At 35.4% G+C, this 21,728-nt stretch overlaps 2 protein-coding genes across 3 annotated transcripts; one reads left to right on the forward strand and one right to left on the reverse strand.

The window, feature by feature from the left end:
• Window positions 1-1,800: 1,800 nt before the first annotated feature.
• On the reverse strand, window positions 1,801-10,990 carry LOC306875025 (histone acetyltransferase p300-like). 2 transcript variants are annotated; one of them, XM_079425391.1, is made up of 9 exons: window positions 10,758-10,990; window positions 8,477-8,559; window positions 6,260-6,497; window positions 6,066-6,179; window positions 5,551-5,778; window positions 4,369-4,459; window positions 4,139-4,270; window positions 2,524-2,641; window positions 1,801-2,261 (listed from the first exon to the last, which is right to left on the reverse strand). In XM_079425391.1, the coding sequence occupies exons 1-9, from the start codon at window positions 10,834-10,836 to the stop codon at window positions 2,151-2,153; spliced, it is 1,194 nt and encodes a 397-aa protein (XP_079281517.1). In that variant the 5' UTR covers window positions 10,837-10,990; the 3' UTR covers window positions 1,801-2,150. The 2 variants fall into 2 exon arrangements, with proteins under 2 accessions (XP_079281517.1, XP_079281516.1); XM_079425390.1 differs by having other exon boundaries at window positions 6,260-6,500.
• Window positions 10,991-14,975: 3,985 nt separating this feature from the next.
• LOC306875067 (uncharacterized protein) lies at window positions 14,976-18,074 on the forward strand. The gene is made up of 6 exons (XM_079425455.1): window positions 14,976-15,320; window positions 15,861-16,181; window positions 16,739-17,014; window positions 17,316-17,435; window positions 17,542-17,609; window positions 17,896-18,074. The coding sequence occupies exons 1-6, from the start codon at window positions 15,272-15,274 to the stop codon at window positions 17,941-17,943; spliced, it is 882 nt and encodes a 293-aa protein (XP_079281581.1). The 5' UTR covers window positions 14,976-15,271; the 3' UTR covers window positions 17,944-18,074.
• The last annotated feature ends 3,654 nt before the right edge of the window (window positions 18,075-21,728 follow it).

Genomic DNA, 21,728 nt, shown 5'->3' on the forward strand with positions numbered 1-21,728 from the left:
CCCAGAGGGACCTTGAACAAGTTGTCTTTGGCATCTACAACATTAATGCTGAGGGAGGTGATGCCACCACCACTCCAGTTGATGTTGGAATAGTGATTGAGGGTGTTGAAGTGCTTCAGGACTTGGGAGACATCGCTTCTGCGTGTGCACTCTTAATGGGTGTCATATATGCATTGAACCTCAGTTATCCTCAGGAACTGAAAACGTTCTTTAAGGGGCTTCAGAAAATCTTCCTCCAGCTGGATGCTACCAGACTCTCAACCAAGGTACAGATGCTTAAAAACAAACTGTATGAGTGAACCAACATTAAGCACTTAAAAGTTTGTGGCGTTTAACATAAAGGCCTTGAAAACTTGCACTTGAAACCATTTAATTGAAAAACACTTGAAACTTTACACACCTTTTTTCTATTTTTTTTGTGTGACACACACCACTGTTCTGGGTGACATGCATGTAAAGCGTGTCCAGAGTTGTTGTTTTTTTTGTTTCTTAAAGGTAAAGATAACCAACTTTAAATGCTGCCACTCATGGGTATGTTTAACTTTTTTTTTTTTTTTCTCTCTTTTGTAAAACAGAATTGATAAACAGTTGTGTTGTTGATAAACTCTTGTGTTGTGAATAAAGGAACTAATAAATGTTGAGTTGAGTTTACTGAAGTATTTTGTGTGGAACCTGTTGACAAACTAGAGTTAATTCAACCTAACTAGTAAAAATTTAAGTTAGCGAAAGCGTTTTATTTTGATTAATTAAGCTTGAATTTAATGTTTTGTTGTAAAATCATTAGTTTACTTTGAATAAACAAATATGTAATATGCGAATTCTAAACAAATTTGGTTAGTCCATATAACATAACTGACTTTAGTTAGTTCAACTCAAATGTCTCTTGTTGAGCAAAAATTAATGATAATAGTTGGCTTGAGTCAAAAATATTATTTCTCCCTAAAACAACCCCATTAAGTTAGATAACCTTGAAATATTTGTTTTCAACTTTCATAATTATATTTTGTGGAACCTGTTGACAAGAAAAAATTAATTAAAGTCAAGGTTTCATTTTTTTGAGTGTATATACAGGTAGCTGTTTTACCATACCTAAACCCACCCATCTCCACCCCCTAGATGTGGATCCAACCCCGCCCCCTGGATCTTTATTCTGCAGTGAGGGGCTACTGGTTTCCACAGGTTTGACTTCTCTTCAAAGCATGAACACTGGAATGTTTCTGCCCTCATTCCCTCTGGCAGGCACGGCTGAAAGCTATCCCTAAGAATCTTGTCTGGTTTACTTTGGATATTGTATGTAAACATAAAATAACTTATGCAAATTTGGTTTTAGTATTTACATTGCGATTTTAGTCCGTTAAATCTTTCTTAAAGGTGAAGCGTGCACTTCTCATGTCTCACAACAGTACAAGAAGAGGGATAAAAAGAAGATAATTTATCAAATTTTCTTTCCTTTGGCCCTGTTATTTGCTGTTGTGAAAGTACTGATGTGATAACCGTCAAACTTGTTTGTTATGCTTGTGTTGACGACGCAATTCCTGCTAAAATGCTTATATCCTGGAATGTCACCTGGAATGAAATGAATGAACTGTGTCGAGATTTGATCCCAGAACAGAAAGAATAAAAGTGAGGCGAGGTGTGCCTCATTTACATATGTCATGTTACTTACATTCCCGTATTCTGTGATGTATTTGACTGTCTTCCAGACTCATTTCATTTTTAAATTGTAGGACGATAGTTATGGCAACTTACTCAACTTTATCATTTTGACACCACCAGTGATTTCGCTCCTGTATTTGTTGCCTTATATTGCATTTATTAGCAGCCCTCCAATGAAAAAAATAACAACACAATCCTTATACTTATTTCAGTTTAATGTCAAATACAATGTTCACTACTTTAAAATTATGTTTGTGCAAACTATTGATTTGTTTGATGTGAGTAGATACAGATCAGTGACACTAGATGGAGCCATAGATATATATAGATGTTTTAGTGTACATTTTTGATAAACAGAAGTAGAACACCTTATGAAAATCTGTTCATGTTTGTATCCGATCAATTTTGAAAATCTTTGTTCAGCGATGCATTAATATGGATGATAGGAAAAGTATATAAAGTATGTATCTATCCAATAAACGTTTGGGTGTGTATCAGTTCATTCCCCAACCATGCAGGCCATTGTTGATTCTGGCTCTCCTCTTCTCCTCCAGCTCTTTCTGAATCTTATAAATATTCTCTGCCAACAAGTGGTAATACTCCGCCTGGAAAAGTTAAACATTCACAAGGACTATCATTCTTACAATTCATTTTAAACGTGTATAATGTTTGAGTTCAAAGTGTTTTTCATGCAGCTTTTAGTGGAGACAGACGTATCACGCCTTGTTAGGACGAGGTTTTCCAGCGATCGTGACTGTGACAGGTGCATCATGGGTAAAATGTGAGGAGTCAAGTGATTCTGTGGATTCACTTAGATATTTACCAAATATAATCCACAGACATGAGACTGTGCAAGTGTTTTCTTACCCTGCTGTTGGCGGATTCGTACATGTTGCCCTCCACTTCGCGAGCATAAGCTACAAAGTTTTCCATCTGCCCTTCCTTCAGTACTGCAGGGTCTGGAGTGGGGAAGATAGCCTGCACACTACTCACACACAGAAAAACACACATTTATCAGAGTGATTTCATGAAATTAGACAGCACCATGTTTGATCCAGTTTTGTGCGATTGCATTTTAAATCATTTTATGGAGAGCGAGTTCACAAGGAGCAATTTCAAATAAATCAGTGCGAGCGGCGTGACAAAATAGTATAGAACCCATTATAATCAGTGATGCTGTCTACACTAGATGAGGTGCAGTGCGACACGACAAACGCCTCGTTTGAATTATAACATCCTGACACAAAGTTCAAATGATTTGCAATGGTTGCTTTGTTGCGTCCAGTGCAGACACAGTGTGAGACTCTATTATAGATTTTATTAACATTTTGAATTAACCTTTATTTTTGTGTTTTCCATTTAAATTGTTAAAGTTTCAGTAATTTTGTTGTGTTTTTATTTTTTGTTGTCTATACAGTTTTTCAGAATTTGTTTTTTTTTTATATTTTAGTACAGTAGAACTTGCAATTGAGAAACGTGGCCATGATAGCTAGCTGAAATAAAATGTTTCATTTTGTATACTTTACTTCAATTAACGTTTCTTTTATTTCATGTATAATGCATGACAGCAATGTAACTGACATGTTCAAGGCACATAATAGTAAGGACATCATTAAAATTGTCCATGTGACATAAAGTGGAAGAATACTTTTTGTGAAAAAAAATAAATAAATAACACATTGACTGAAAATTACAAAATTATGTCACATTGACTATTTTAACGATTGCCCTTACTACCTTTCTGGGCCTTGAACGTATCAGCTGCGTTGCTGTCAATGGGAGGGTCAGAGAGCTCTCAGATTTCATCAGAATATCTTAATATGTGTTCTGAAGATGAACAAAGGCCTTATGGGTTTGGAACAACATGAGGTTTAGTAATCACCACATAGAATAACGCTGCATGTTTCAAAGCACTTCAGGGGACCTTTAAGTTTAAATAGATGCATTTGTAACATTGTACACTTTGGTATCATTCAAAAATGTAGTTTAAGAAATTAATACTTTTATGCAGCAAGGATGCATTAAACCAATCAAATATACCAGTAAAGACATTTATCACGTTACAGAAGATAACTATTTCAAATAAATGCATTTTTTTTGGACTTGCTATTCACTGAATAGTAATGTGTGTAAGTGATGTGTCAATACTGACAGTGATTTGCAGCGGAGAAGCGACCTAAAGTTATTAATGTTCAATGGTGCTTTCTGATGACGTGAGTAACAGTGACTCTTTTATAGGTCTTTATGCGAATGAGCAGTGATGTGATTCGTCCGACAGCCAATGTGAGTGCATACTCTAATCCACCACCTACTTCAGCTGAATACAGCGATCAAGCATGAACGTCTACTACTAACTAGTAATTATTCAGTGTAACCTTCATTTTCATTCATTTATCTTAAATGTAAAATTCCCCAACATATATTTACTGTTTCTTATAAACGATGTATAAAATGAGGGGCTGTGTGTTAGCATATCACTCACAGTTTGTGTACGAGGTGATTGCGGAGGTCCAGTGTGATGTCTTCATGCCAGATCTTCCTCATTCCTACATAGGGGGGAGTGGCTGCTGCTGCACAACCCATGTTACCAACACCAGAGAAGTCATTCATCACACTGCAAGAGAGAGACAAATCATCAAACACCAACAAACCTTTCACTGAGCAATCCATTTAAACCAGGTCTGGTGCACTGAGCCGAGTGATGTCCGGTACCTCGGAGGAGTCATGTTCCTGTGCAGCATTCCTGGATGCTGGCTCGTCATCAGAGCGCCGACTTCACCTTTCACTCCCATTGAGTTCCCACCTAAAGACATTGTAGGCAAGACATGTTAAGGATGTGCACTAGCTGACTAGATTACTACAGTAGCTTTCAAGAAATTGAATTAACATAATATAAAAAGTGAAACACTATATACTTATGCACTATATACATCAATTGTACATTGATTCTTATTAAAGCAACTGTATTAAAGAGCAGTGAGTGATTTTTCTCTTTGTGTTTTGTTGTTTTATTAGCATAAAAAGAAAAGTTCACCCAAAAATGAAAATTCTGTCATCTGTCTGTCAATTCTGTCAGTGTTTTTTTATACAATCATTTACTCACTCTCAGGTTGCTTTAAACCTTTAAATCTATTTGATAATTTATATTATTAAATTCAATGGGAACCAGTTGTAGTTTGGTTACCCACATTCTTCAGAACACCTTATTTTGTGTTTAGCACAAGAAAGAAATTAATACAGGTTTGGGACAAAATGTGAGTAAATACTGACAGAATTATAATTTTTGGGTGAACCATCCCTTTAATGACAAATGGCAGTAGTACTGTCCCTTTAAGAGCATGCATCCGTTTTTCTCTCAATGGTTTACTTTCACTTTAGACATGCAACTGTGTTTATATGTAAACCTTGCATGTTTTTGACAATATTAGCTCAATCAGACGCAATACAATAGTGCAGTAATTAGGCTCTATTTGACAGGCTTCAGATGTACGTGCACTGGGAAAGAAAAACATGCATATGAAATGTTTAACCAGCAAGACTTTAAAGCAAATAATGTACTTTTGTGATTGTGAATACGTGCAGTGTCCTGTGAGTGTAACTCTACCGCTGAGGTAACACTGATGATGTGAATGTATGTCGCATTGTACAGTATATTGAGAAGGAGGCGCGCTGTAGCACTAAGATATTTCTCCAAAAGCAGATCGTGGAGACATTTTATCGTCCACAATCAAAAATCGTCATATTGCACACCCCTAGAGGAGTATCATCAATATAGTTTTGGTTTATTATAAAACTGTGACGGGACAGATTAGACTGTGGCGAGCCGCCACAGACTAGTTAATGACTGGGAAACACTGCATGTAATCAGAGACTACAACTTATGGAAACTCTCACTTATATTGTTGAACGTCCTCATGCCAGGTTGAGCGGGCACAGAGGTCTGCTGATTCTGATGGGATGCCTGGTTGCCCTGGTAGGTGAGTTGAAGGGCAGCGTATGCCCTTTCAATGGAGCTTAGGTCAATCTGACTGGGTGGGTTTACGTTTGGGGCTGAAGACTGACCACCGGGTAATGACCCACCAAACGGACCACCCATGCCCATCCCAGCACATCCCAGCAGAGCTAGAGAGAAAAAAGGATGAGAGATAGAACAGCCCTTTAAATACTAGAATATGTTGATATAGTAGCATTTTAGTATAAAAGATGATAAAATTTGGACATTAATTACTGACAAATTAATGACAAAATTGTCATTTTTGGATGAACTATCCCTTTAAGGAAGTCAATGGAATCCAATTTCATTTTATGGGTGAAAACAGCTGAAACATTCTTCTAAATATCTTCTTTTGCGTTGGAGAGACATTTGAACGACATCAGGATGAGTAGCATTTGTGCATATTAAAACTCACGCTGCTGGTTTCTTTTGTCTCCAGAGTTTTTAAGCGGCGAGCAGACGGGACAGTCATGCCACGTGCAGTTCTTCCAGTGATAGATAATCTGCCTGGAGGATGCGCAGTGAGCCACTGCAGAGGAACACACGCATTGTTTATTTGTGGGAAAATAAAATACGATTGAAAGAATATAAACAGGTGGCAACGCTCACCTTGGCAGGATTTTCCAACCTGACAGTGTGTCATGTGATTAAGGACGTTCTTCATGGTTCTGCAGTGGGGCAGGTTGCATTGGGGGACCACTCTGTTGGTCTGCTCTCTGCGACAGCACTTGTGAGCGTGCAGTAACAGCACTAGCTGCTGCTGAATGAGTTTAGGCTTCTCCTGGTCCACTGCAGGGGGCGCCGCCGCCCCACCTGGGCCTGACATGCCACCCACCACACCTGAGCTCTGCTAAAGACAGACAGAAAGACGGTTTTCAAGGGACAGGATTTCATCTTCCTGCTGCTGCAGAGTGTGAAGAAACAGAGAATTAGATCCATGAATGAATGTTCCGAAGTGAAGTAAACTTCAACGGATTTCCCCTGCTCAGGGAGTAGGGAGCAATGAACACTGTGTAGGGAGCATGTCAATCGGAACACAGTTCATGCACGTAGCTCACTTCTAACGAGCTGGTTATCTGAATCAGGGCTGCTGCGTTCAACCCCGAAAAAACGGTGCAAAACGTTTATTAAACGGAAACGGTGATGCGTTGAACACCCTGTTCTGATGACATGTTGCAACTATGGCAGCTGAGAAGACCACTCTGTGTGTTCTGTTTGAAGAATTTTCAGAGCCTGATGAAATCGGTATAAATAAGTGTTTAATACTGCAAAATACGCTCGATGTTACAGTCACTGCCCTTGCCGTCCAGAATAAAAGAGAACATCCCAATCGAGTGAAGAGATTTGTGGAAACTGTGGTGTGATCCAACATTTGCCTCGCATTTCAGGATGAAAAGAAATTGCAGGTGAAGGATAATCCACCTCTTACCTCCGAGACTGTGTTATGATCTATATGACCTTATTATTTTTATTGTGAGTATTAGGCTTATCATTATTGCTGATCAATGTTGTTGTGCTATGATATTGTAATATTTACCATTATATAATCAGAGGAGCATAGACAAGTTTATGAAAGTGTCACTCCACAATACAATAGCAAAATATATAAATATGTATAGTATTTTAATGTTACATTAATCAGTGTCTAGCACAGCTTCCTGAGGAAAGGATATGGACCAGAAGACATTGCAATTACTACATATTTAGACAGACTTAAAGAAGTTCCAGATCTATACTTGTGCTCTTATTATTTCAGTTATTTAGCTATAATGTAAATAAACATGTGCAAACAATATACTTGCTCTTGTGAATTTATTTAGATGTTAATTACATTTACTTACAAATTCATCATCATCATGTTGATATGCTATGTTACTATAAAACTCTTATGACAAACATATCTTCTAATATCTTCAGTTGCTGCGCATACCGAGATGCAGCGGACACATATTAAATGACTTCACTTGGACCCATTGTGTGATCTGTCTCTTTAATACCAAGTGGTTTATAAACACATTGCTGCTGATTGGGCTGACTTCTTTTGTCGTTCAACCCAGAAACCGTAGCAAAACGTCGGGCCACGTTTGAGCCTGAACGTGCCCCAGGTGTATTAACTAGAAGAGACATGCAAAATATGCAGAGTGGGGGGTGGGGGGGTGCGAGGACTGAGATTGGGAACCTGAATATCTATAATAAATAAATTAAATTATATATTACATAAAATGTTATATGTTTGAGTCTCTTTTGCTCACCAAGGCTGCATTTATTTGATCATATATACAATGAAAACAGTAATGTTGCTAAATTTAATTTGAATATTTTTAATAGGTAAAACACTCCTCTGATGGCAAAGCTGAATGTTCAGCATCCTTACTTCAGTCTTCAATGCCACATGATCCACAGACATCATTCTAATACACTGATTTGCTGCTCAAGAAACACTTCTTACTGCAAATATCGAAAAAAAACAGTTGCTGCATAATATTTTTGTGGAAACGTGATCCTTCTTTTTTTAGAATTCATGAACAAAGTTCAAAAGAACAGCATTTATTTTAAATATATATTTTTATAACATTATATTACATTCAATGTAATCCTCGGTTAATAAAAAAAACCTTAATTTCTTAAAAAAAACAAATAAAAATCTTACTGACCCCAAATTAAATAGCTCTTTTATTCAAAGACACACCAGTTCATAGATGTATAATGAGATATAAAAAAAACAGATTGAAGTTAACCTTAAAGCTTGAAGCAAATCCATTTTGTAAGCAGTTTATTGGTTGCACACAGAATTATTATATTGACACTCTGATTTGTTCACGTTACCTTCCAGTTAGGAAGGCCCTGATTGGAGGAGTTAATGAGCTCGTCCGGGAGGTCATTCTCCAGGTCAAATTGGGAGACAAAATCTGAAAGAAAGGGGAAAAAGAGACTTTAATAAGGTTGTTGCTCACAGAAAAATCACTAATAATGAGATACATCAGAGAATAACTATAGTACATGCCCAAAAAATGAGACGTGTCCAGCAAAGCCACAGCAAACGAAACCATATTTGTTCTTAGACAGAATTTAATCTGATGAGATAAAGTAATACTAAAACACAACAACAAGTGGATAACACATCTGTAATTTCAATACACCGGGAAGTTACTTGGCCTGGACAATACATGGGTTGATCCGTCAATCTACAGCAAGAAATCTAGACAAACTGACCAAAGCGCTACTGAACGAATCCCATGCAACAGTTTATTGCAGCTCCCGTGATAGGAGATTATCGGCTCACAGGAAAACAGCATGCAGTAGAGTCGGTGTGCATGTCCTAATGGTTCATACTAATAAAAACACATGGCATGGCATAACAATGAACAAGTGTTTTGACAAAATGGGGGCCTTTTCCTATGTGATGGCAGATCCTGATAGCAGTAACACACCAATGATTAATAAATGCAACATAATCTAAATATGAAGCAAACGAATTTCTAAATGCAGTCTTCACATTAGCGATTAGATCGATATATCAGCCAAGCAATTAATCAGACAATATTTGGATTCGAATTTGAGATTATGGTCATAGACCAACAACCAAAACATGCTTGGCTGATTTACAGAAGTATTTTTCACACTTATCTGTTTTAAAGTCTACATACAACCCTTTTTGTGGATACGTGAGAGTTTTTAATTTAATTTTAAATTTAAAGGAGAATTTATAAATGCACGCTTCTAAAAAAAAAATAAACAACATTTTTACATTGACTTCAATATGCTGAATATTAAAATAACCATTTTATGCCTGGTTCATGGGTTTATATTTATGTAATTGCAGATAGAAGTAAAAAAAAAAAAAAAAAAAAAAAATGGGATTTAGTTCAAAGTTTTTGTTGTACATGCAGAGCGGCACGCGTCATAATCTGAAAACCACGCACACCGGGACAATCCAACCCTCTCCATTCACTTTGTATTGCAGGAAGCTGCCTCCTTGCCATTTCTGACTTATAACAAAACAACAGAACAATGTCTAAAAGCTGCTATGTCACAAGGTGTACAGTAAACAAGCTAAAAAACCCAGAACTACGTTTTTATAAGCTGTCTACCCAAAAAACGAGCGTTTAAGGACACAAAAGTAGAGCGGAACGTGTCTACTTTGAGAACTATGTGAGCTATGAGAGGAGACGACAAAATGTTTACTGCACACGTAGGCATATTGAGTGTCAGGATCCCACAATTTACCCAATCTTCCTGCTGATGCTTCACGTCTTATTGCCTGTATCCACTTTTGTCTCCTAAAGGCTGACTTTTACGGTTCGGTAGCTTATAAAAACTTAGTTATGGGTTTTTTAGCATGTTTGCTTAAACGACACTTCACTATGAATTTATAAATTATCAAATTGAATGCCTTGTTGCTTGATTTTAGTGTTGTTGTTTTTTTTGTTTTTGACTTTGTACCTTCAAAAAATATATTATTGCTTAAAGTTTGAATACAGGAGTTTAAAATCACAGTATAATATTATTTGTGTATGCCTATGAAACACATATCTCGTAATTATAGTTTAATTTACACTGAATACTAACTTCAATGACAGCCCCGCTATGCGCATGCGCACTAAACATGCACTACGCACTGGATATGACCAGCTCCTGCTTCAGCGAGGACGGACCCCCTCTGGCGGATCAAAGTGATCTAAACTTCACTCCCGAGTGTGTCAGTAAAACGACGAGATTTATAACTTATTCATAGAGTATTCATTCTCCTGACAACTCAAAATGCATCACCTCATAAACCTTTGACACCAACCCCAGCTCTCGACAGCTCATAACGACGAACAAAGAGAAAAGTGTGTGTAAGGCACACCCGGAAAAACACCCACAGACAGTAACACACCCCATCCGCTTCAAATGAAAGCACGGAGCAAATAATTAGCCTGCTGGCTATCCCTGCTAAGTTATTTAAATACGAGGGGACGATGCAAACATACAGATACAACAAAAGAAGGTTTGCCAACCGCCATAAAACATCAGAAGCAGCAGCAGCTCTTGGAAACCAGTCGAGTGTGTTTTCTCACACATGCAGGCGAACACACACCGCAGCTTATGAAACATATTTATTTACCGTTTCCATCTCTCGCGGAGACCGACACGGCCGGGAAATACCATTTAGGTATTGTAGCTGAAGGCGGATTATCAGCCATAGTTTTCCTCCGGTTTAGTGTTTATCCCGCGGACAGCTTCGGTAAAGTTTGAAGATGTTCTCACACTCGACTCTTCCACCGCAGTCACGCATCTACACCGAATATTGAGATGCGCGTCTACATGCGATGCGTGGTAGTGACAGCCATGAAGCTCGAAACCTGTGCAAATCTTATTTATTTACTTATTTATTTAAAGTGGTCCGATCGCTTATCAAACTGAAACCACAGTCAATTAATTAATCGATAATAATAGGCTGATTAAAAAACACTTTATAGGCACTTCTTGTTTATTGGTATTTATATATAGACATATTTAAAAAATTCATAAAAATATAAAATCAAATTGTTTTCTGCAAACTCCACCAGATTCTTGTTCTGCATCTCCTCAAGCACCACTGAGGTGATTTTCATGTTGTTTTACTGTATCACTTTTTAATAATATATATACACAGGGCCGTACGCAGGTTTTTATAGGTGCCAAAATGAAGATTGGTAGGGGGGTTGGGGGGCATGCTCTCCCGAGAAAACTTAGATTTTCCTGACTTGTGTGCATTTTAAGATGTTTTAAGGCTCATAAATTGGATAATAATATAGGTTTAAAACCAAGTCAGTGTGCAGTAGTAGCACAAATAATTTTTCAAGATAACAGATTCTTAAACATGAGAATCTTATTATTCATGAGAAACTTATTATTATTTTATTCACACTGATAGAAATGAACCTTTTCCAATAAGTTTAAACTGTTTTTTTACATTTTATGGGCATTTTTACCTTTATAAAGCCAATTTCTTTTCTAAAAATGTCCATTATCTTTTGAGTTAAATTCTTTCATTACATGGCTTTCCTGTAGCTCAAATAGTAGAGCATGGCGCTAGCAACGCCAAGGTCCTAGGTTCGATTCCCAGGGTAAGCAACTTGAATGCAATGTCGACTACATGCATGAATGTTAACAAGTGAAGAAGAATAAGACATTTGGGCTGTTACCACGCAAATGAAATCAACACAGAAGTGGCATTTACGCTCTGTTTAATGCAATTGCATAAATAATGTTTTGATTCTTAAAACGTTGAATATTGATATTTGAAATGATCGGGGGGGTCGAAATGTGGAATTAAAACTACCAATAGGTGACAGCACATCACTGTTAATAAGTCTTTGCGATTGAACTGAATCATGTAATCAGGTTGATGCTCAGAGACGCAATGCAATGCTGTGACTGTGTTTGGTATGATTTTTGTCGGCGAAATAGAGCAAAAACAGGCAATATGGTGTCTAAAACATAAGTCTCTTAATTAACTTTACATTTATAGAAATGTTGTGAAAAATCAATATCACATTTATAATCATGGTTATTTTTTCGAGAAAAAGAACAATGATGTCCGCACACTGATATAACTGCTCCATAAAAGTATTTATTGCAACATTTCGACCATCACGTGACTTGGAGAAAAACACACTCTTCGTGTGAAATTGATTAACTATATGAAGTGGTATAGATATATAAATTTTCTGCCCCCATGTCTTGAATATTGTGAGCATTTTAAATAAAATAAATAAATAATAAAATGCATTTTATTAGACTGAATCATGCAGTGAAAGAACTCACTCTAAATGCGCATGCGCACAAGTCTAGACTTCATGTAATGTACGCGCGCGCTCTGTAGAGGTGTTTTAAATGGTTTTTGCAAAGTACACGATAATGTCAAATCGCACATCGTTAAAACAACAAAAGTTGTCAAAAGTTTGGATACATTACTATTTTTTAGTTTTGCAAAAACATACATTGTATGCAAGTCTGATGTATTATCAATATTGGAAATCTATGATACTTTTTTCAGGATTCTTTGATTAGCCTAATAAAAAGTTTTAAAAAAGCACAGCATTTATTTAAAATATAAGTAACAATATACGTTGAAAAGCTTGAAGTCAGTATTTTTTATTTTTTTTTGAAAGTTAGTTAGTTTTCATTCAGCAAAGATTTGCTAAATTGATAGAAACAGTGATTGTAAAGATTGATATCGTTTGAAAACATCTCTATTTTGAATAAATGTTGTTTTAATTTTTTTTATTTATCAGTGAACCCCAAAGAAGTATCATGGATTTTAAAAAAAAAGCTAAAAAATAAATATAATAAATCAGCAAATTAGAATGATTTCTGAAGGATCATGCACTGAAGACTGGAGTAATGATGCTAAAAAAATTTGCTTTGATCACAGAAATAAATTATATTTTAAAGTATATTAAAATAGATAAACATTCTTTTAAATTGTAATAATATTTCACAATATTAAATTTTTTTCTGTATTTTTGATCAAATAAATGCAGATTTGATGAGCATAAGACATTTTCATAATGCTGCATAATTATCAAAAAATATAAAATCCTTTCATGCCTACACTTCACATAATAGGCCTGTAGGTGGCACTTGGGCTTCATTAACTATGATAGTTTCATCAAATAGTAAACAGTGCATCATACATAAGCGTAAGTGAACTGAATACTGATCACAATTATTGTGACTTTTGGCGCTGCGCGGTTTTGTGCCTTGCTTTTTCATTTCATGGGTCATTCCTGGGATTCGGTAACATTTCAACTTGGAATATACATGTTTTTCAACTTCTAAATACCCCACATCATTAGGCATATCAAACCTCCAAAAAAAAATCATATATTTTCCCACCTTAGGCATTAAATAATTTTTATTATTTTCAGTTTTTTTCAGCTTTAGACACTTTTCTCAACCCCGTAACGGACAAAACACTATAGGCTACAATAAGAGTTCATTAATGTATTAACTAACGAGTGAACAATGGACAATACATTTATTACAGTATTAATTCATCTTTGGTAATGAAAACACAGTCGTTCATTGGAAGTTCACATTAGTTCACAATGCATTAACTAATATTAACAAACACAACTTTTGATTTTAATAATGCATTAATAAATATTGAAATTAACATTAAGATTTTAAAAAATGCTGCAGAAGTAGCTATTGTTCATTCTTAGTTAATGTTAACTACACTAGTTAACTAATGTTAATTAATGACCCATATTGTTAAGTGTTACCCTTTGAATAAATGTGTCTGTATAGCCTACAATAAAGCCACAATACCAACAGGAGGACAGCAAAACATTTATTTTGCCTATGTCACAATATAAAGTAAATCCGGCCCTGTACATGATACTGATTTTTGTTGCCAAATTGGTTTGGAACAGTTGTTGAATAAACAATTAAACTGAACTATTATGCATGTCTATATCTGCTTGATTGACAGTTTTATTGATCACTGAGTGAGCATTGACTTGATATGATGTTGGTTCAGTATAAAAATGAATTTTTAAAAAATACCTTAGATGTAGTAAACTACTTTTGCCATGTTTCTGTAGCTTAGCTTGCCACATCTCAGGGCTGTATCATTACTGAAGCTTAATTTAATGAAGAGTAACTGTTAGCTTAGCTCACTACATTTTCCAAGTATAGCTTGCCCAACACTGGATATATGCTACAGCTTCGATCTGTCAATGGGAGGACCTCAGAACAAAAGACCAACAAAAGAGACAGTGCTGGAATGAACTCATCTAAAGACCTTTAACTACGCGCCACGTACAACCCACCAATCCCTGCGTATAGCTGTCATTTTCAGAAGAAACTAGCATTACTGAAAATGTGCATACCTTGCATATATGTGTTTATTTGTGTGCCAGGAGGAGAGCTTCCCAGATAAATCTGGACTGCTCCCAAGGTTTCTTCTTTAACAAGCACTGTTCTTGGGCACCGACTTTGGACCAATATGTGAAGTCAGGAGCACCATAAAAATAAATGAAACTGACAGCCCCTTTATAAACGATTCAACTCAGCAATAAGATAGTTTCAGATACAAATAAAAGAATTAGCTACAGATGAACTTCATAACCGTACTCTAATTTTACAGATAATGAGAAAAAGCATACAAACTGGTGAAATCTATCATTATTTTACAAAATTATGTATAAATATAAAAACGGGTTACTTTGAAGAAGAAAAAAAACATCTGTTCTAAAGAACTAAGCGCCTTTTTTTCACTTTTTCTTTTTTTTGTTGTTCAAGTAGGAAGGGAATAGATGATTACTATAAACAGTCGAGGGAGGGAGAGAGAGAGAGAAAGAGAGAGAGAGAGAGAGAGAGAGAGAGAGAGAGAGAGAGCTGTGAGCGTCTTTTTTTCAGAACCGACTTTCAAATATTCAAATCGAATGGAAATATCTTTATATAACTGGATTATTCCTCTCTTGTAAACGTTATTAATTCTTTATATGGATATTGTGAACTACATCTAACAATGGAAATTCTTTTTGTAAACGCAGGACCTGATCGTTGAACGTGTTTTTCATAGGCAGTCAGGTTTCGCGTTAGTCTGTATATCGTTGATGAGCGTTTATTGAGAAGTTCGTAAAAATGATTCACATCGCATCTTTCTTCTACCTGTGTTTTTTGCTATTGAATGGTACGTCATAACATCCTTTTTTTAAGAATTACAAACATGTTTTGTATTACCTACAAGTTTTTTGGAATGTTATGTTTAAATATGCAAATTACGTCATATCTAATTAATATGCACTACTTTGCAAAAATGTCTAGAACAAAATTCTGAACATTGGATAGAGCCAGGTTCAGAATTCTTGCCAGAAAAAAAAAAAAAAAAAGAATTTTCACCATTTGTTTAAGAATTAAATGTCGTATAAAATCAGGCAGGAGAAAAAACTCATTTTGAAAAAACAGCCTTTAAAGAAATGGATTATAATTGAAATCTATAGACAAAAATAGATAAAGTGCAATAAAAGAAATACTTAAGTGTATTTTTGTTTTGTTGTTTCTAATAGTCTGAAATTGACCACTGCATGAAAAACATTTCCACCTGTATAGTGTCTTGCCTTAAGTGCAATAATATTTGTCCCACTGGATCTTCCTCATTAATATTCTGTTTGATCCTAAACAGTTTTTTTATTTTTTTTATTTGCTTGATAAACTGTTTGTTTTTCTCTAGGTGTGTTTGGTGATACTGAAGTGAAGTCAGTGTCAGTAACTGAGGGAGATTCTGTTACTCTACACACTGGTGTTAAAGTACAGCAAGACGATCATATATTGTGGATGTTTGGACCTAAAGAGACTCGTATTGCTGAAATCCACAGACAGATCATCTATATATATGCCACTAATACGACATTTGAGAAAAGACTCCAGATGGACAGTCAAACTGGATCTCTGACCATCAGAAACAGCAGAACTGAACACTCTGGACTTTATAAACTACAGATCATCAGCAACAGAGGGACTTCATACAAGAGATTCAGTGTTTCTGTCTATGGTGAGTATTAGGAGGCCTGCCGGTGATGATTATTCTCAAAATTATTATATTTTCCCCTGATTCATCTGTAATTAATAAGTGTTAAATAACAAACCAAACTGAGAGCGAAACTTATTTTCTACACCCTGTTTTGCGAGACAATTCTTTCATAATGCACTTTTGTTTTCTATTTCCTGATGGAAATACTTATGAATAGAAGGAAGAAAGACAATGGTGTCAAAGTTTTAGGTACAATGAAAGTTAGAAAAGCTGTAAAGACACATTTAGAAAGAGAAAGATAATTTAATCATTATAATTTAGATTTTTAAAGGGAAAGGAACAGGGAAATGGAAGTGGTGTGTGGTCAAGTATGGTGACCCATACTCGGAATTTGTGCTCTGCATTTAACCCATCCAACGTGCACACAGTAGTGAACATACACCTGGAGCAGTGGGCAGCCAATGCTGCGGCGCCCGGGGAAAAGCATCATAAAGTCAAAGTAAAAACAAACAAAAAACACAAAGTTTATATGTTCAGTTGTTTCTTGCTGAACAACGTTTTTATTTGTAATGTTTCAGCTGCTCTTCCTGTTCCTGTCATCACCAGAGACTCTTCAAAATGTCAGAATTGTTCACTGCTGTGTTCAGTGTTGAATGTGGGTCATGTGACTCTCTCCTGGTACAAAGGAAACAGTTTATTGTCCAGCATCAGTGTGTCTGATCTCAGCATCAGTCTCTCTCTTCCTCTGGAGGTGGAATATCAGGATAACAACACCTACAGCTGTGTTGTGGCTTATTCATTCACCAACCGGACTAAATATAGCAGCATCCCTGAACTCTGTCTGACATGTCCAGGTATCACACTCTAATCATGTTAAAGGAATCAAAACTTGTCTATATAGGCTTTAAGGTCAGTTATATGTGTTTTTTCATCTGTAGTGTTATCTTACATAATGACAGTTCACAGTTAACAAATATTATCATATACACATGTTTGTCTACCCAATGAAGATGAGACATTTGTCTTAAATTAAAGTCTGTTGGTTGCATATTCCAATGACAATGGCATATTCCATCACAATACTTATTTCCTTTTAAAGTTTAAACTGTTTTATATTCAGATTACACTAATGACTGTTTTCTCTGTGTATTACAGCACTGGATGGCCGTTCACATCTCATGATGGTAATAGCTGTTACTCTAGTGCTGCTGGTGATCATAGCTGTAGTTGTAGGCTTGATTTACCACAAAAAGTGCAAACAACCAGAAAAAGAAGGCAAGTATAGACGTGCAAACAATAAAAAACAAAGGAAATAAACAAAAATCATCAAGTTTATTAAATGTAGTTAGGTTTATTAAATGTCCGATTACTATTAAAACAGTTCAGTCTCAGGATGAAGAGATACATTATGCTGATCCAACATTCGGTGCGCATGTGTTTCAGAGTACGGTAAGATATATTGTATTACTGTGTGAAGTGTGATTTATTTCTATGTGTAAACACCCGCAGGTCCTGCATTACTGTAGTTATTGTGAATGTGTCTGAGCATGTGCTTACATGATCACACTGCTGCGCTTATTTCTGGTGTGATAACACCAAAAAGCTTTCACTCATTTTGCTTAACTGTCGAAAATAGAGTCTTTGTTTTGTATTAGTCTTTCTTTCACTTTCAGTAAGACTTGTGTGTTCAAACCTAATTGATTTTATTTTTGATTGGGATTTTGTTTCCTTGCAGGACATCCTTGCAGCAGATCACACAGAGTATTCAAGTATTAGGATATGAATTTAACATCCAACAGATTTTTTATTTAAAAAAGAAAAGTGCAAAATACACACAAAAAAAAAAAAATCACATTCAGGCACTCACATAGTAAGCAAAGTAAAAAGCCTTAATTCTAAGACAGGGCTACATATTAAATAGACACCAACACGTTTCAGCCAGAGCAGGCTGTCACCAGGGTGTTAGAAAATAGAGTTCACACTGCAGGCTAAAGTGACCCAAATCCGACTTTTTTGCCCAAATGTGACCCATATCTAATTTTCTTATGACAGTCTGAACAGCACAAATCAGGCCCAGGACACTTTCAAATGTGGTCCTAAATCGGATACATATCCGATGTTTTGCAATGCGACTTCAGTCTGAACAGCCATTTCATCTGATTTTTACGTCATTGAAATGCGACAGACATCACAATTCTGCGCTGGAGGAGGCAGGATCCATTTTTATTTCATCACGTCTTCTTCTGCGCATGCGGGTCACTTCAGGGCCGTATACGGTTCACACATGAGACTGATGGCAGTCGCATTTAAATGACAATGTGAACAACAGTGCAAGATAATCGGATTTCAGCAAAAAATCCGATCTGAGCATTAAGACCTGCAGTGTGAACTGAATTGGTTAAATAGATACATCTGTGACTATATATTTTCAAAATCTAACCTCTAGATGTCTCTTGGGAGACTTTATTGTTACACTGTAGGTCAATGCCATGACTTGCAGATCACCTGACCTGATGTCACTTTGACACCACCTGTGTTTTCCTCTTATATGTGTTTCATTACATTTCATTTAGGAACAGCTAAAGTTAAAAATTGTTAATTAGTGAAGTAATTTTTGTAAATATGTATCTTTTTTATTTCATTCCACCTTTCAAAGTATTATTTTGTATGTTTTACATTTTGTAATGCTCTAGGAGTGGGTGTCATATATTAAATATATATATATATATATATATATATATATATATATATATATTTGTGTGTGTGTTTTAAAATTGTTGGTGATTTGGTGTGGATTTTAAAATATATTTTATTATTATTTTATGTTCTTATTCTTTAATTTAGTAATTGTGTTGTTTGTTAGTGTGTTGCTATTTGTTTCTTTTGGCCTTTGTCCACTTCTGAAGTTGTGCTTCCCTTGGTGTTTAAAAAAACATTTCTCATCCTTGTTCTGTAGTCTTCCTGTTTACATTGCGTCTACACCCTCATCCTGTTTCTACAAAGCAATTAACCAGATGACCAGATTCCTATAATGGTGATTATTAGAGTATCTCTTCAACATTTATCTTTTAACTTAAACTTTGGCACACTGGATAAGCACCCTTCCATTATTATATCTGTGATCAATGAATGAGCAGCACCAGTGGTTCCATCAAATCAAATCAAAGCAAAAGTTACTTTCCAGAACCTTGTTCTCTCTGCTCCACAGTGTTGAAAGAAGCTTCCAATCTTTGAAGAAACAGCTGAAAATACAGCCCTTTCATGAACACTTACCACAAAGGCATTTCCTGTTAACTTCTTAAGACCCTGCGGCCTCATATGAGGACATTCTATTTTAATGAATTTCTCTGAGACTGTACAGGCCACAGTTTTAAGCCTGGATGTCCTGTACAGAGCACATTCAGGGCTTTTCAGAGATACCAAATGATTGGATGTTTCACCGTGACCACTCCCTCTCCTTGGTCTTCAAAAATGACTGAAATTAATTTAGTGACATTCTTATTGAAATATGATAATATTTTGAAATTATCATTTAAATCTGTCTAATTTTTAAATTGTGTGTCATAAATCAACATCTCAGGAAAATGTTATGGGGTTTCAAATCAAAATATGACCTTCTGTTACAAAACAGGATGTTGATTTCATACATGTCCTCATATGAGGACACCGGGACTAAAAGCATGTTTATTATGCATTTTGGGAGACATAACAAATTAATAGGGAAATAAATTATTATATATTATATATTAATATGAAAATCTGGTAAATTATTACTCCCATTATTACACTTCTTTTTCATTACATGTTGCTCCAAAAATACATTAATATGCAAATTAGGTTTAGTTTAAAGATACATTGTATATAATGAGAAAACCTGTTCATGGCCATTTTACACACATTTTGCATAAAGAAAAAAAGCATATCGAATCATTCTGTTATAACATAGCTGAGAATCATCTTTATAAATCTTAAACTAAAAATGTATTGGTGATTTAAAAAATCAATTGTTTTGCCCATGCATGTCTTTTTTTTTTGTCTTTTTAGTTTTTCAAAGAAATTGAGTCCCGATGTCCTCAACCGAGGACATAGCATGACTTATGAATGAAATATCAATTATATATATATATATATATATATATATTACATTATTCTAAATGCTCTAAACAATTTAAACACATGGAAAAAAACATTTTTCCTAAAACTTTTTTCTCGGGTCTTAAGAGGAAAAAATGAAAACAGGTGTTTGTGTGTGTACTTTTTTCCAGTTTTTTTTTCTGCTCAAGCTCACTTGTAATTCCCGCCATGACAGTACCGTGGGATTTGTTGCTCTTATGATAAATTGTGTGTCATATTTCTTTGAAATATGTTGTGAGCTCCATCAGTTTGTGAGATTCACAATAAGACTCGGTACTAATACATATAATATATTTCAATAATAATAGATCATTTTTGTCACACAGCATAAGTTAGCACTTCATTTTACGTAGCCTACGAATGAAGTTCTGTTCCCTTTTGATATTTGAACTAATTCAGTTTAGCTCTAACCACCTTCAACACAGTTGCCTGAAAGTTTCTAGTAAATCTGTAAAGTTTGATTTGCTGGTTCAGGTGTGTTTAATTGGGGTTGCTAAACTGTGCAGGACCGCCAAGAACAGGTTTGGACACCCCTGAACTAATGTACAGGAAGTTAAATGCCGCCCCCTACAGCACACAGAGTGTACCTGTCCCAGATTGACACCAGTGTGTGCTGTTATATGATTATTGATGTTAGATCTTTTGTGAAAAGTATCCACTGCAACATCTTTCTGCAGAAGATAAGAGAATGTTATTCATATAGCCTTTTTTTTTTTTTTTAAGTCTTATATGTTCTCGTTAGTTCATGCAATATGTCAACAATACGTCACAACTTAACTTAACTTAACTTAACTTAACTTAACTTAACTTAACTTAACTTAACTTAACTTAACTTAACACCCGTTGTGTTTTTATCTTTTAACATTAAACATGATTAATATGTTCTAAAATATTGCTATTGTGAATTTTGGGTAGCCTATTAGATCATGTGCCATCCTGTAAGAATAATATTCACTCCAAACATTGAAACAGTCGTAACCACCATTGCAAATAACGTGTTTTGAAGTAAAAGCATTGTAATCTAAGACATTACTATTTTCATCCATTAAGTCCAACACAGACAAGATATTACGGTTTAACCAATCTTAGTAAAATGACGTTTTGTTTCTATGTAAAAAATATTTGTTGTTCCAAATTGGTGTATTATGGTGTATAATTCCCAAAATCTTCAAACTTGCTGTGGAATGCTAAAAGTTTGACTGCGAGTTTGAGTAAATCACAGCCACATTTGAGAAGAAAGTGAGTTTCCATTCATGAAATAAAGCTGGAGGCACTGTATACCAAAAGCAGTCACTGTTACATAAAAACATTTGATTCCACTTAAGTTTTACCAAAATATTCATACTCTCAAATTCAGTCATTCCGACCACGTACAGTTTGTATGACTTGACCATTTTATTTAATATAATAGGTTTTGAGCCTCCAAATAAAGTC

Source organism: Barbus barbus, assembly GCF_936440315.1.
Source record: "Barbus barbus genome assembly, chromosome: 9".
Taxonomy (NCBI): Eukaryota; Metazoa; Chordata; class Actinopteri; order Cypriniformes; family Cyprinidae; genus Barbus; species Barbus barbus.

Coding starts and splice junctions, on each gene's coding strand:
- LOC306875067 (XM_079425455.1), top strand. CDS start 15,272: ATGATTCACATCGCATCTTTCTTCTACCTGTGTTTTTTGCTATTGAAT. Junction 17,436..17,541: donor CAAACAACCAGAAAAAGAAG/GCAAGTATAGAC, acceptor CTATTAAAACAG/TTCAGTCTCAGGATGAAGAG. Junction 17,610..17,895: donor CGCATGTGTTTCAGAGTACG/GTAAGATATATT, acceptor GTTTCCTTGCAG/GACATCCTTGCAGCAGATCA.
- LOC306875025 (XM_079425390.1), bottom strand. CDS start 10,836: ATGGCTGATAATCCGCCTTCAGCTACAATACCTAAATGGTATTTCCCG. Junction 8,560..10,757: donor CTCCGCGAGAGATGGAAACG/GTAAATAAATAT, acceptor CCTTTCTTTCAG/ATTTTGTCTCCCAATTTGAC. Junction 6,180..6,259: donor GGTTGGAAAATCCTGCCAAG/GTGAGCGTTGCC, acceptor GTTCCTCTGCAG/TGGCTCACTGCGCATCCTCC.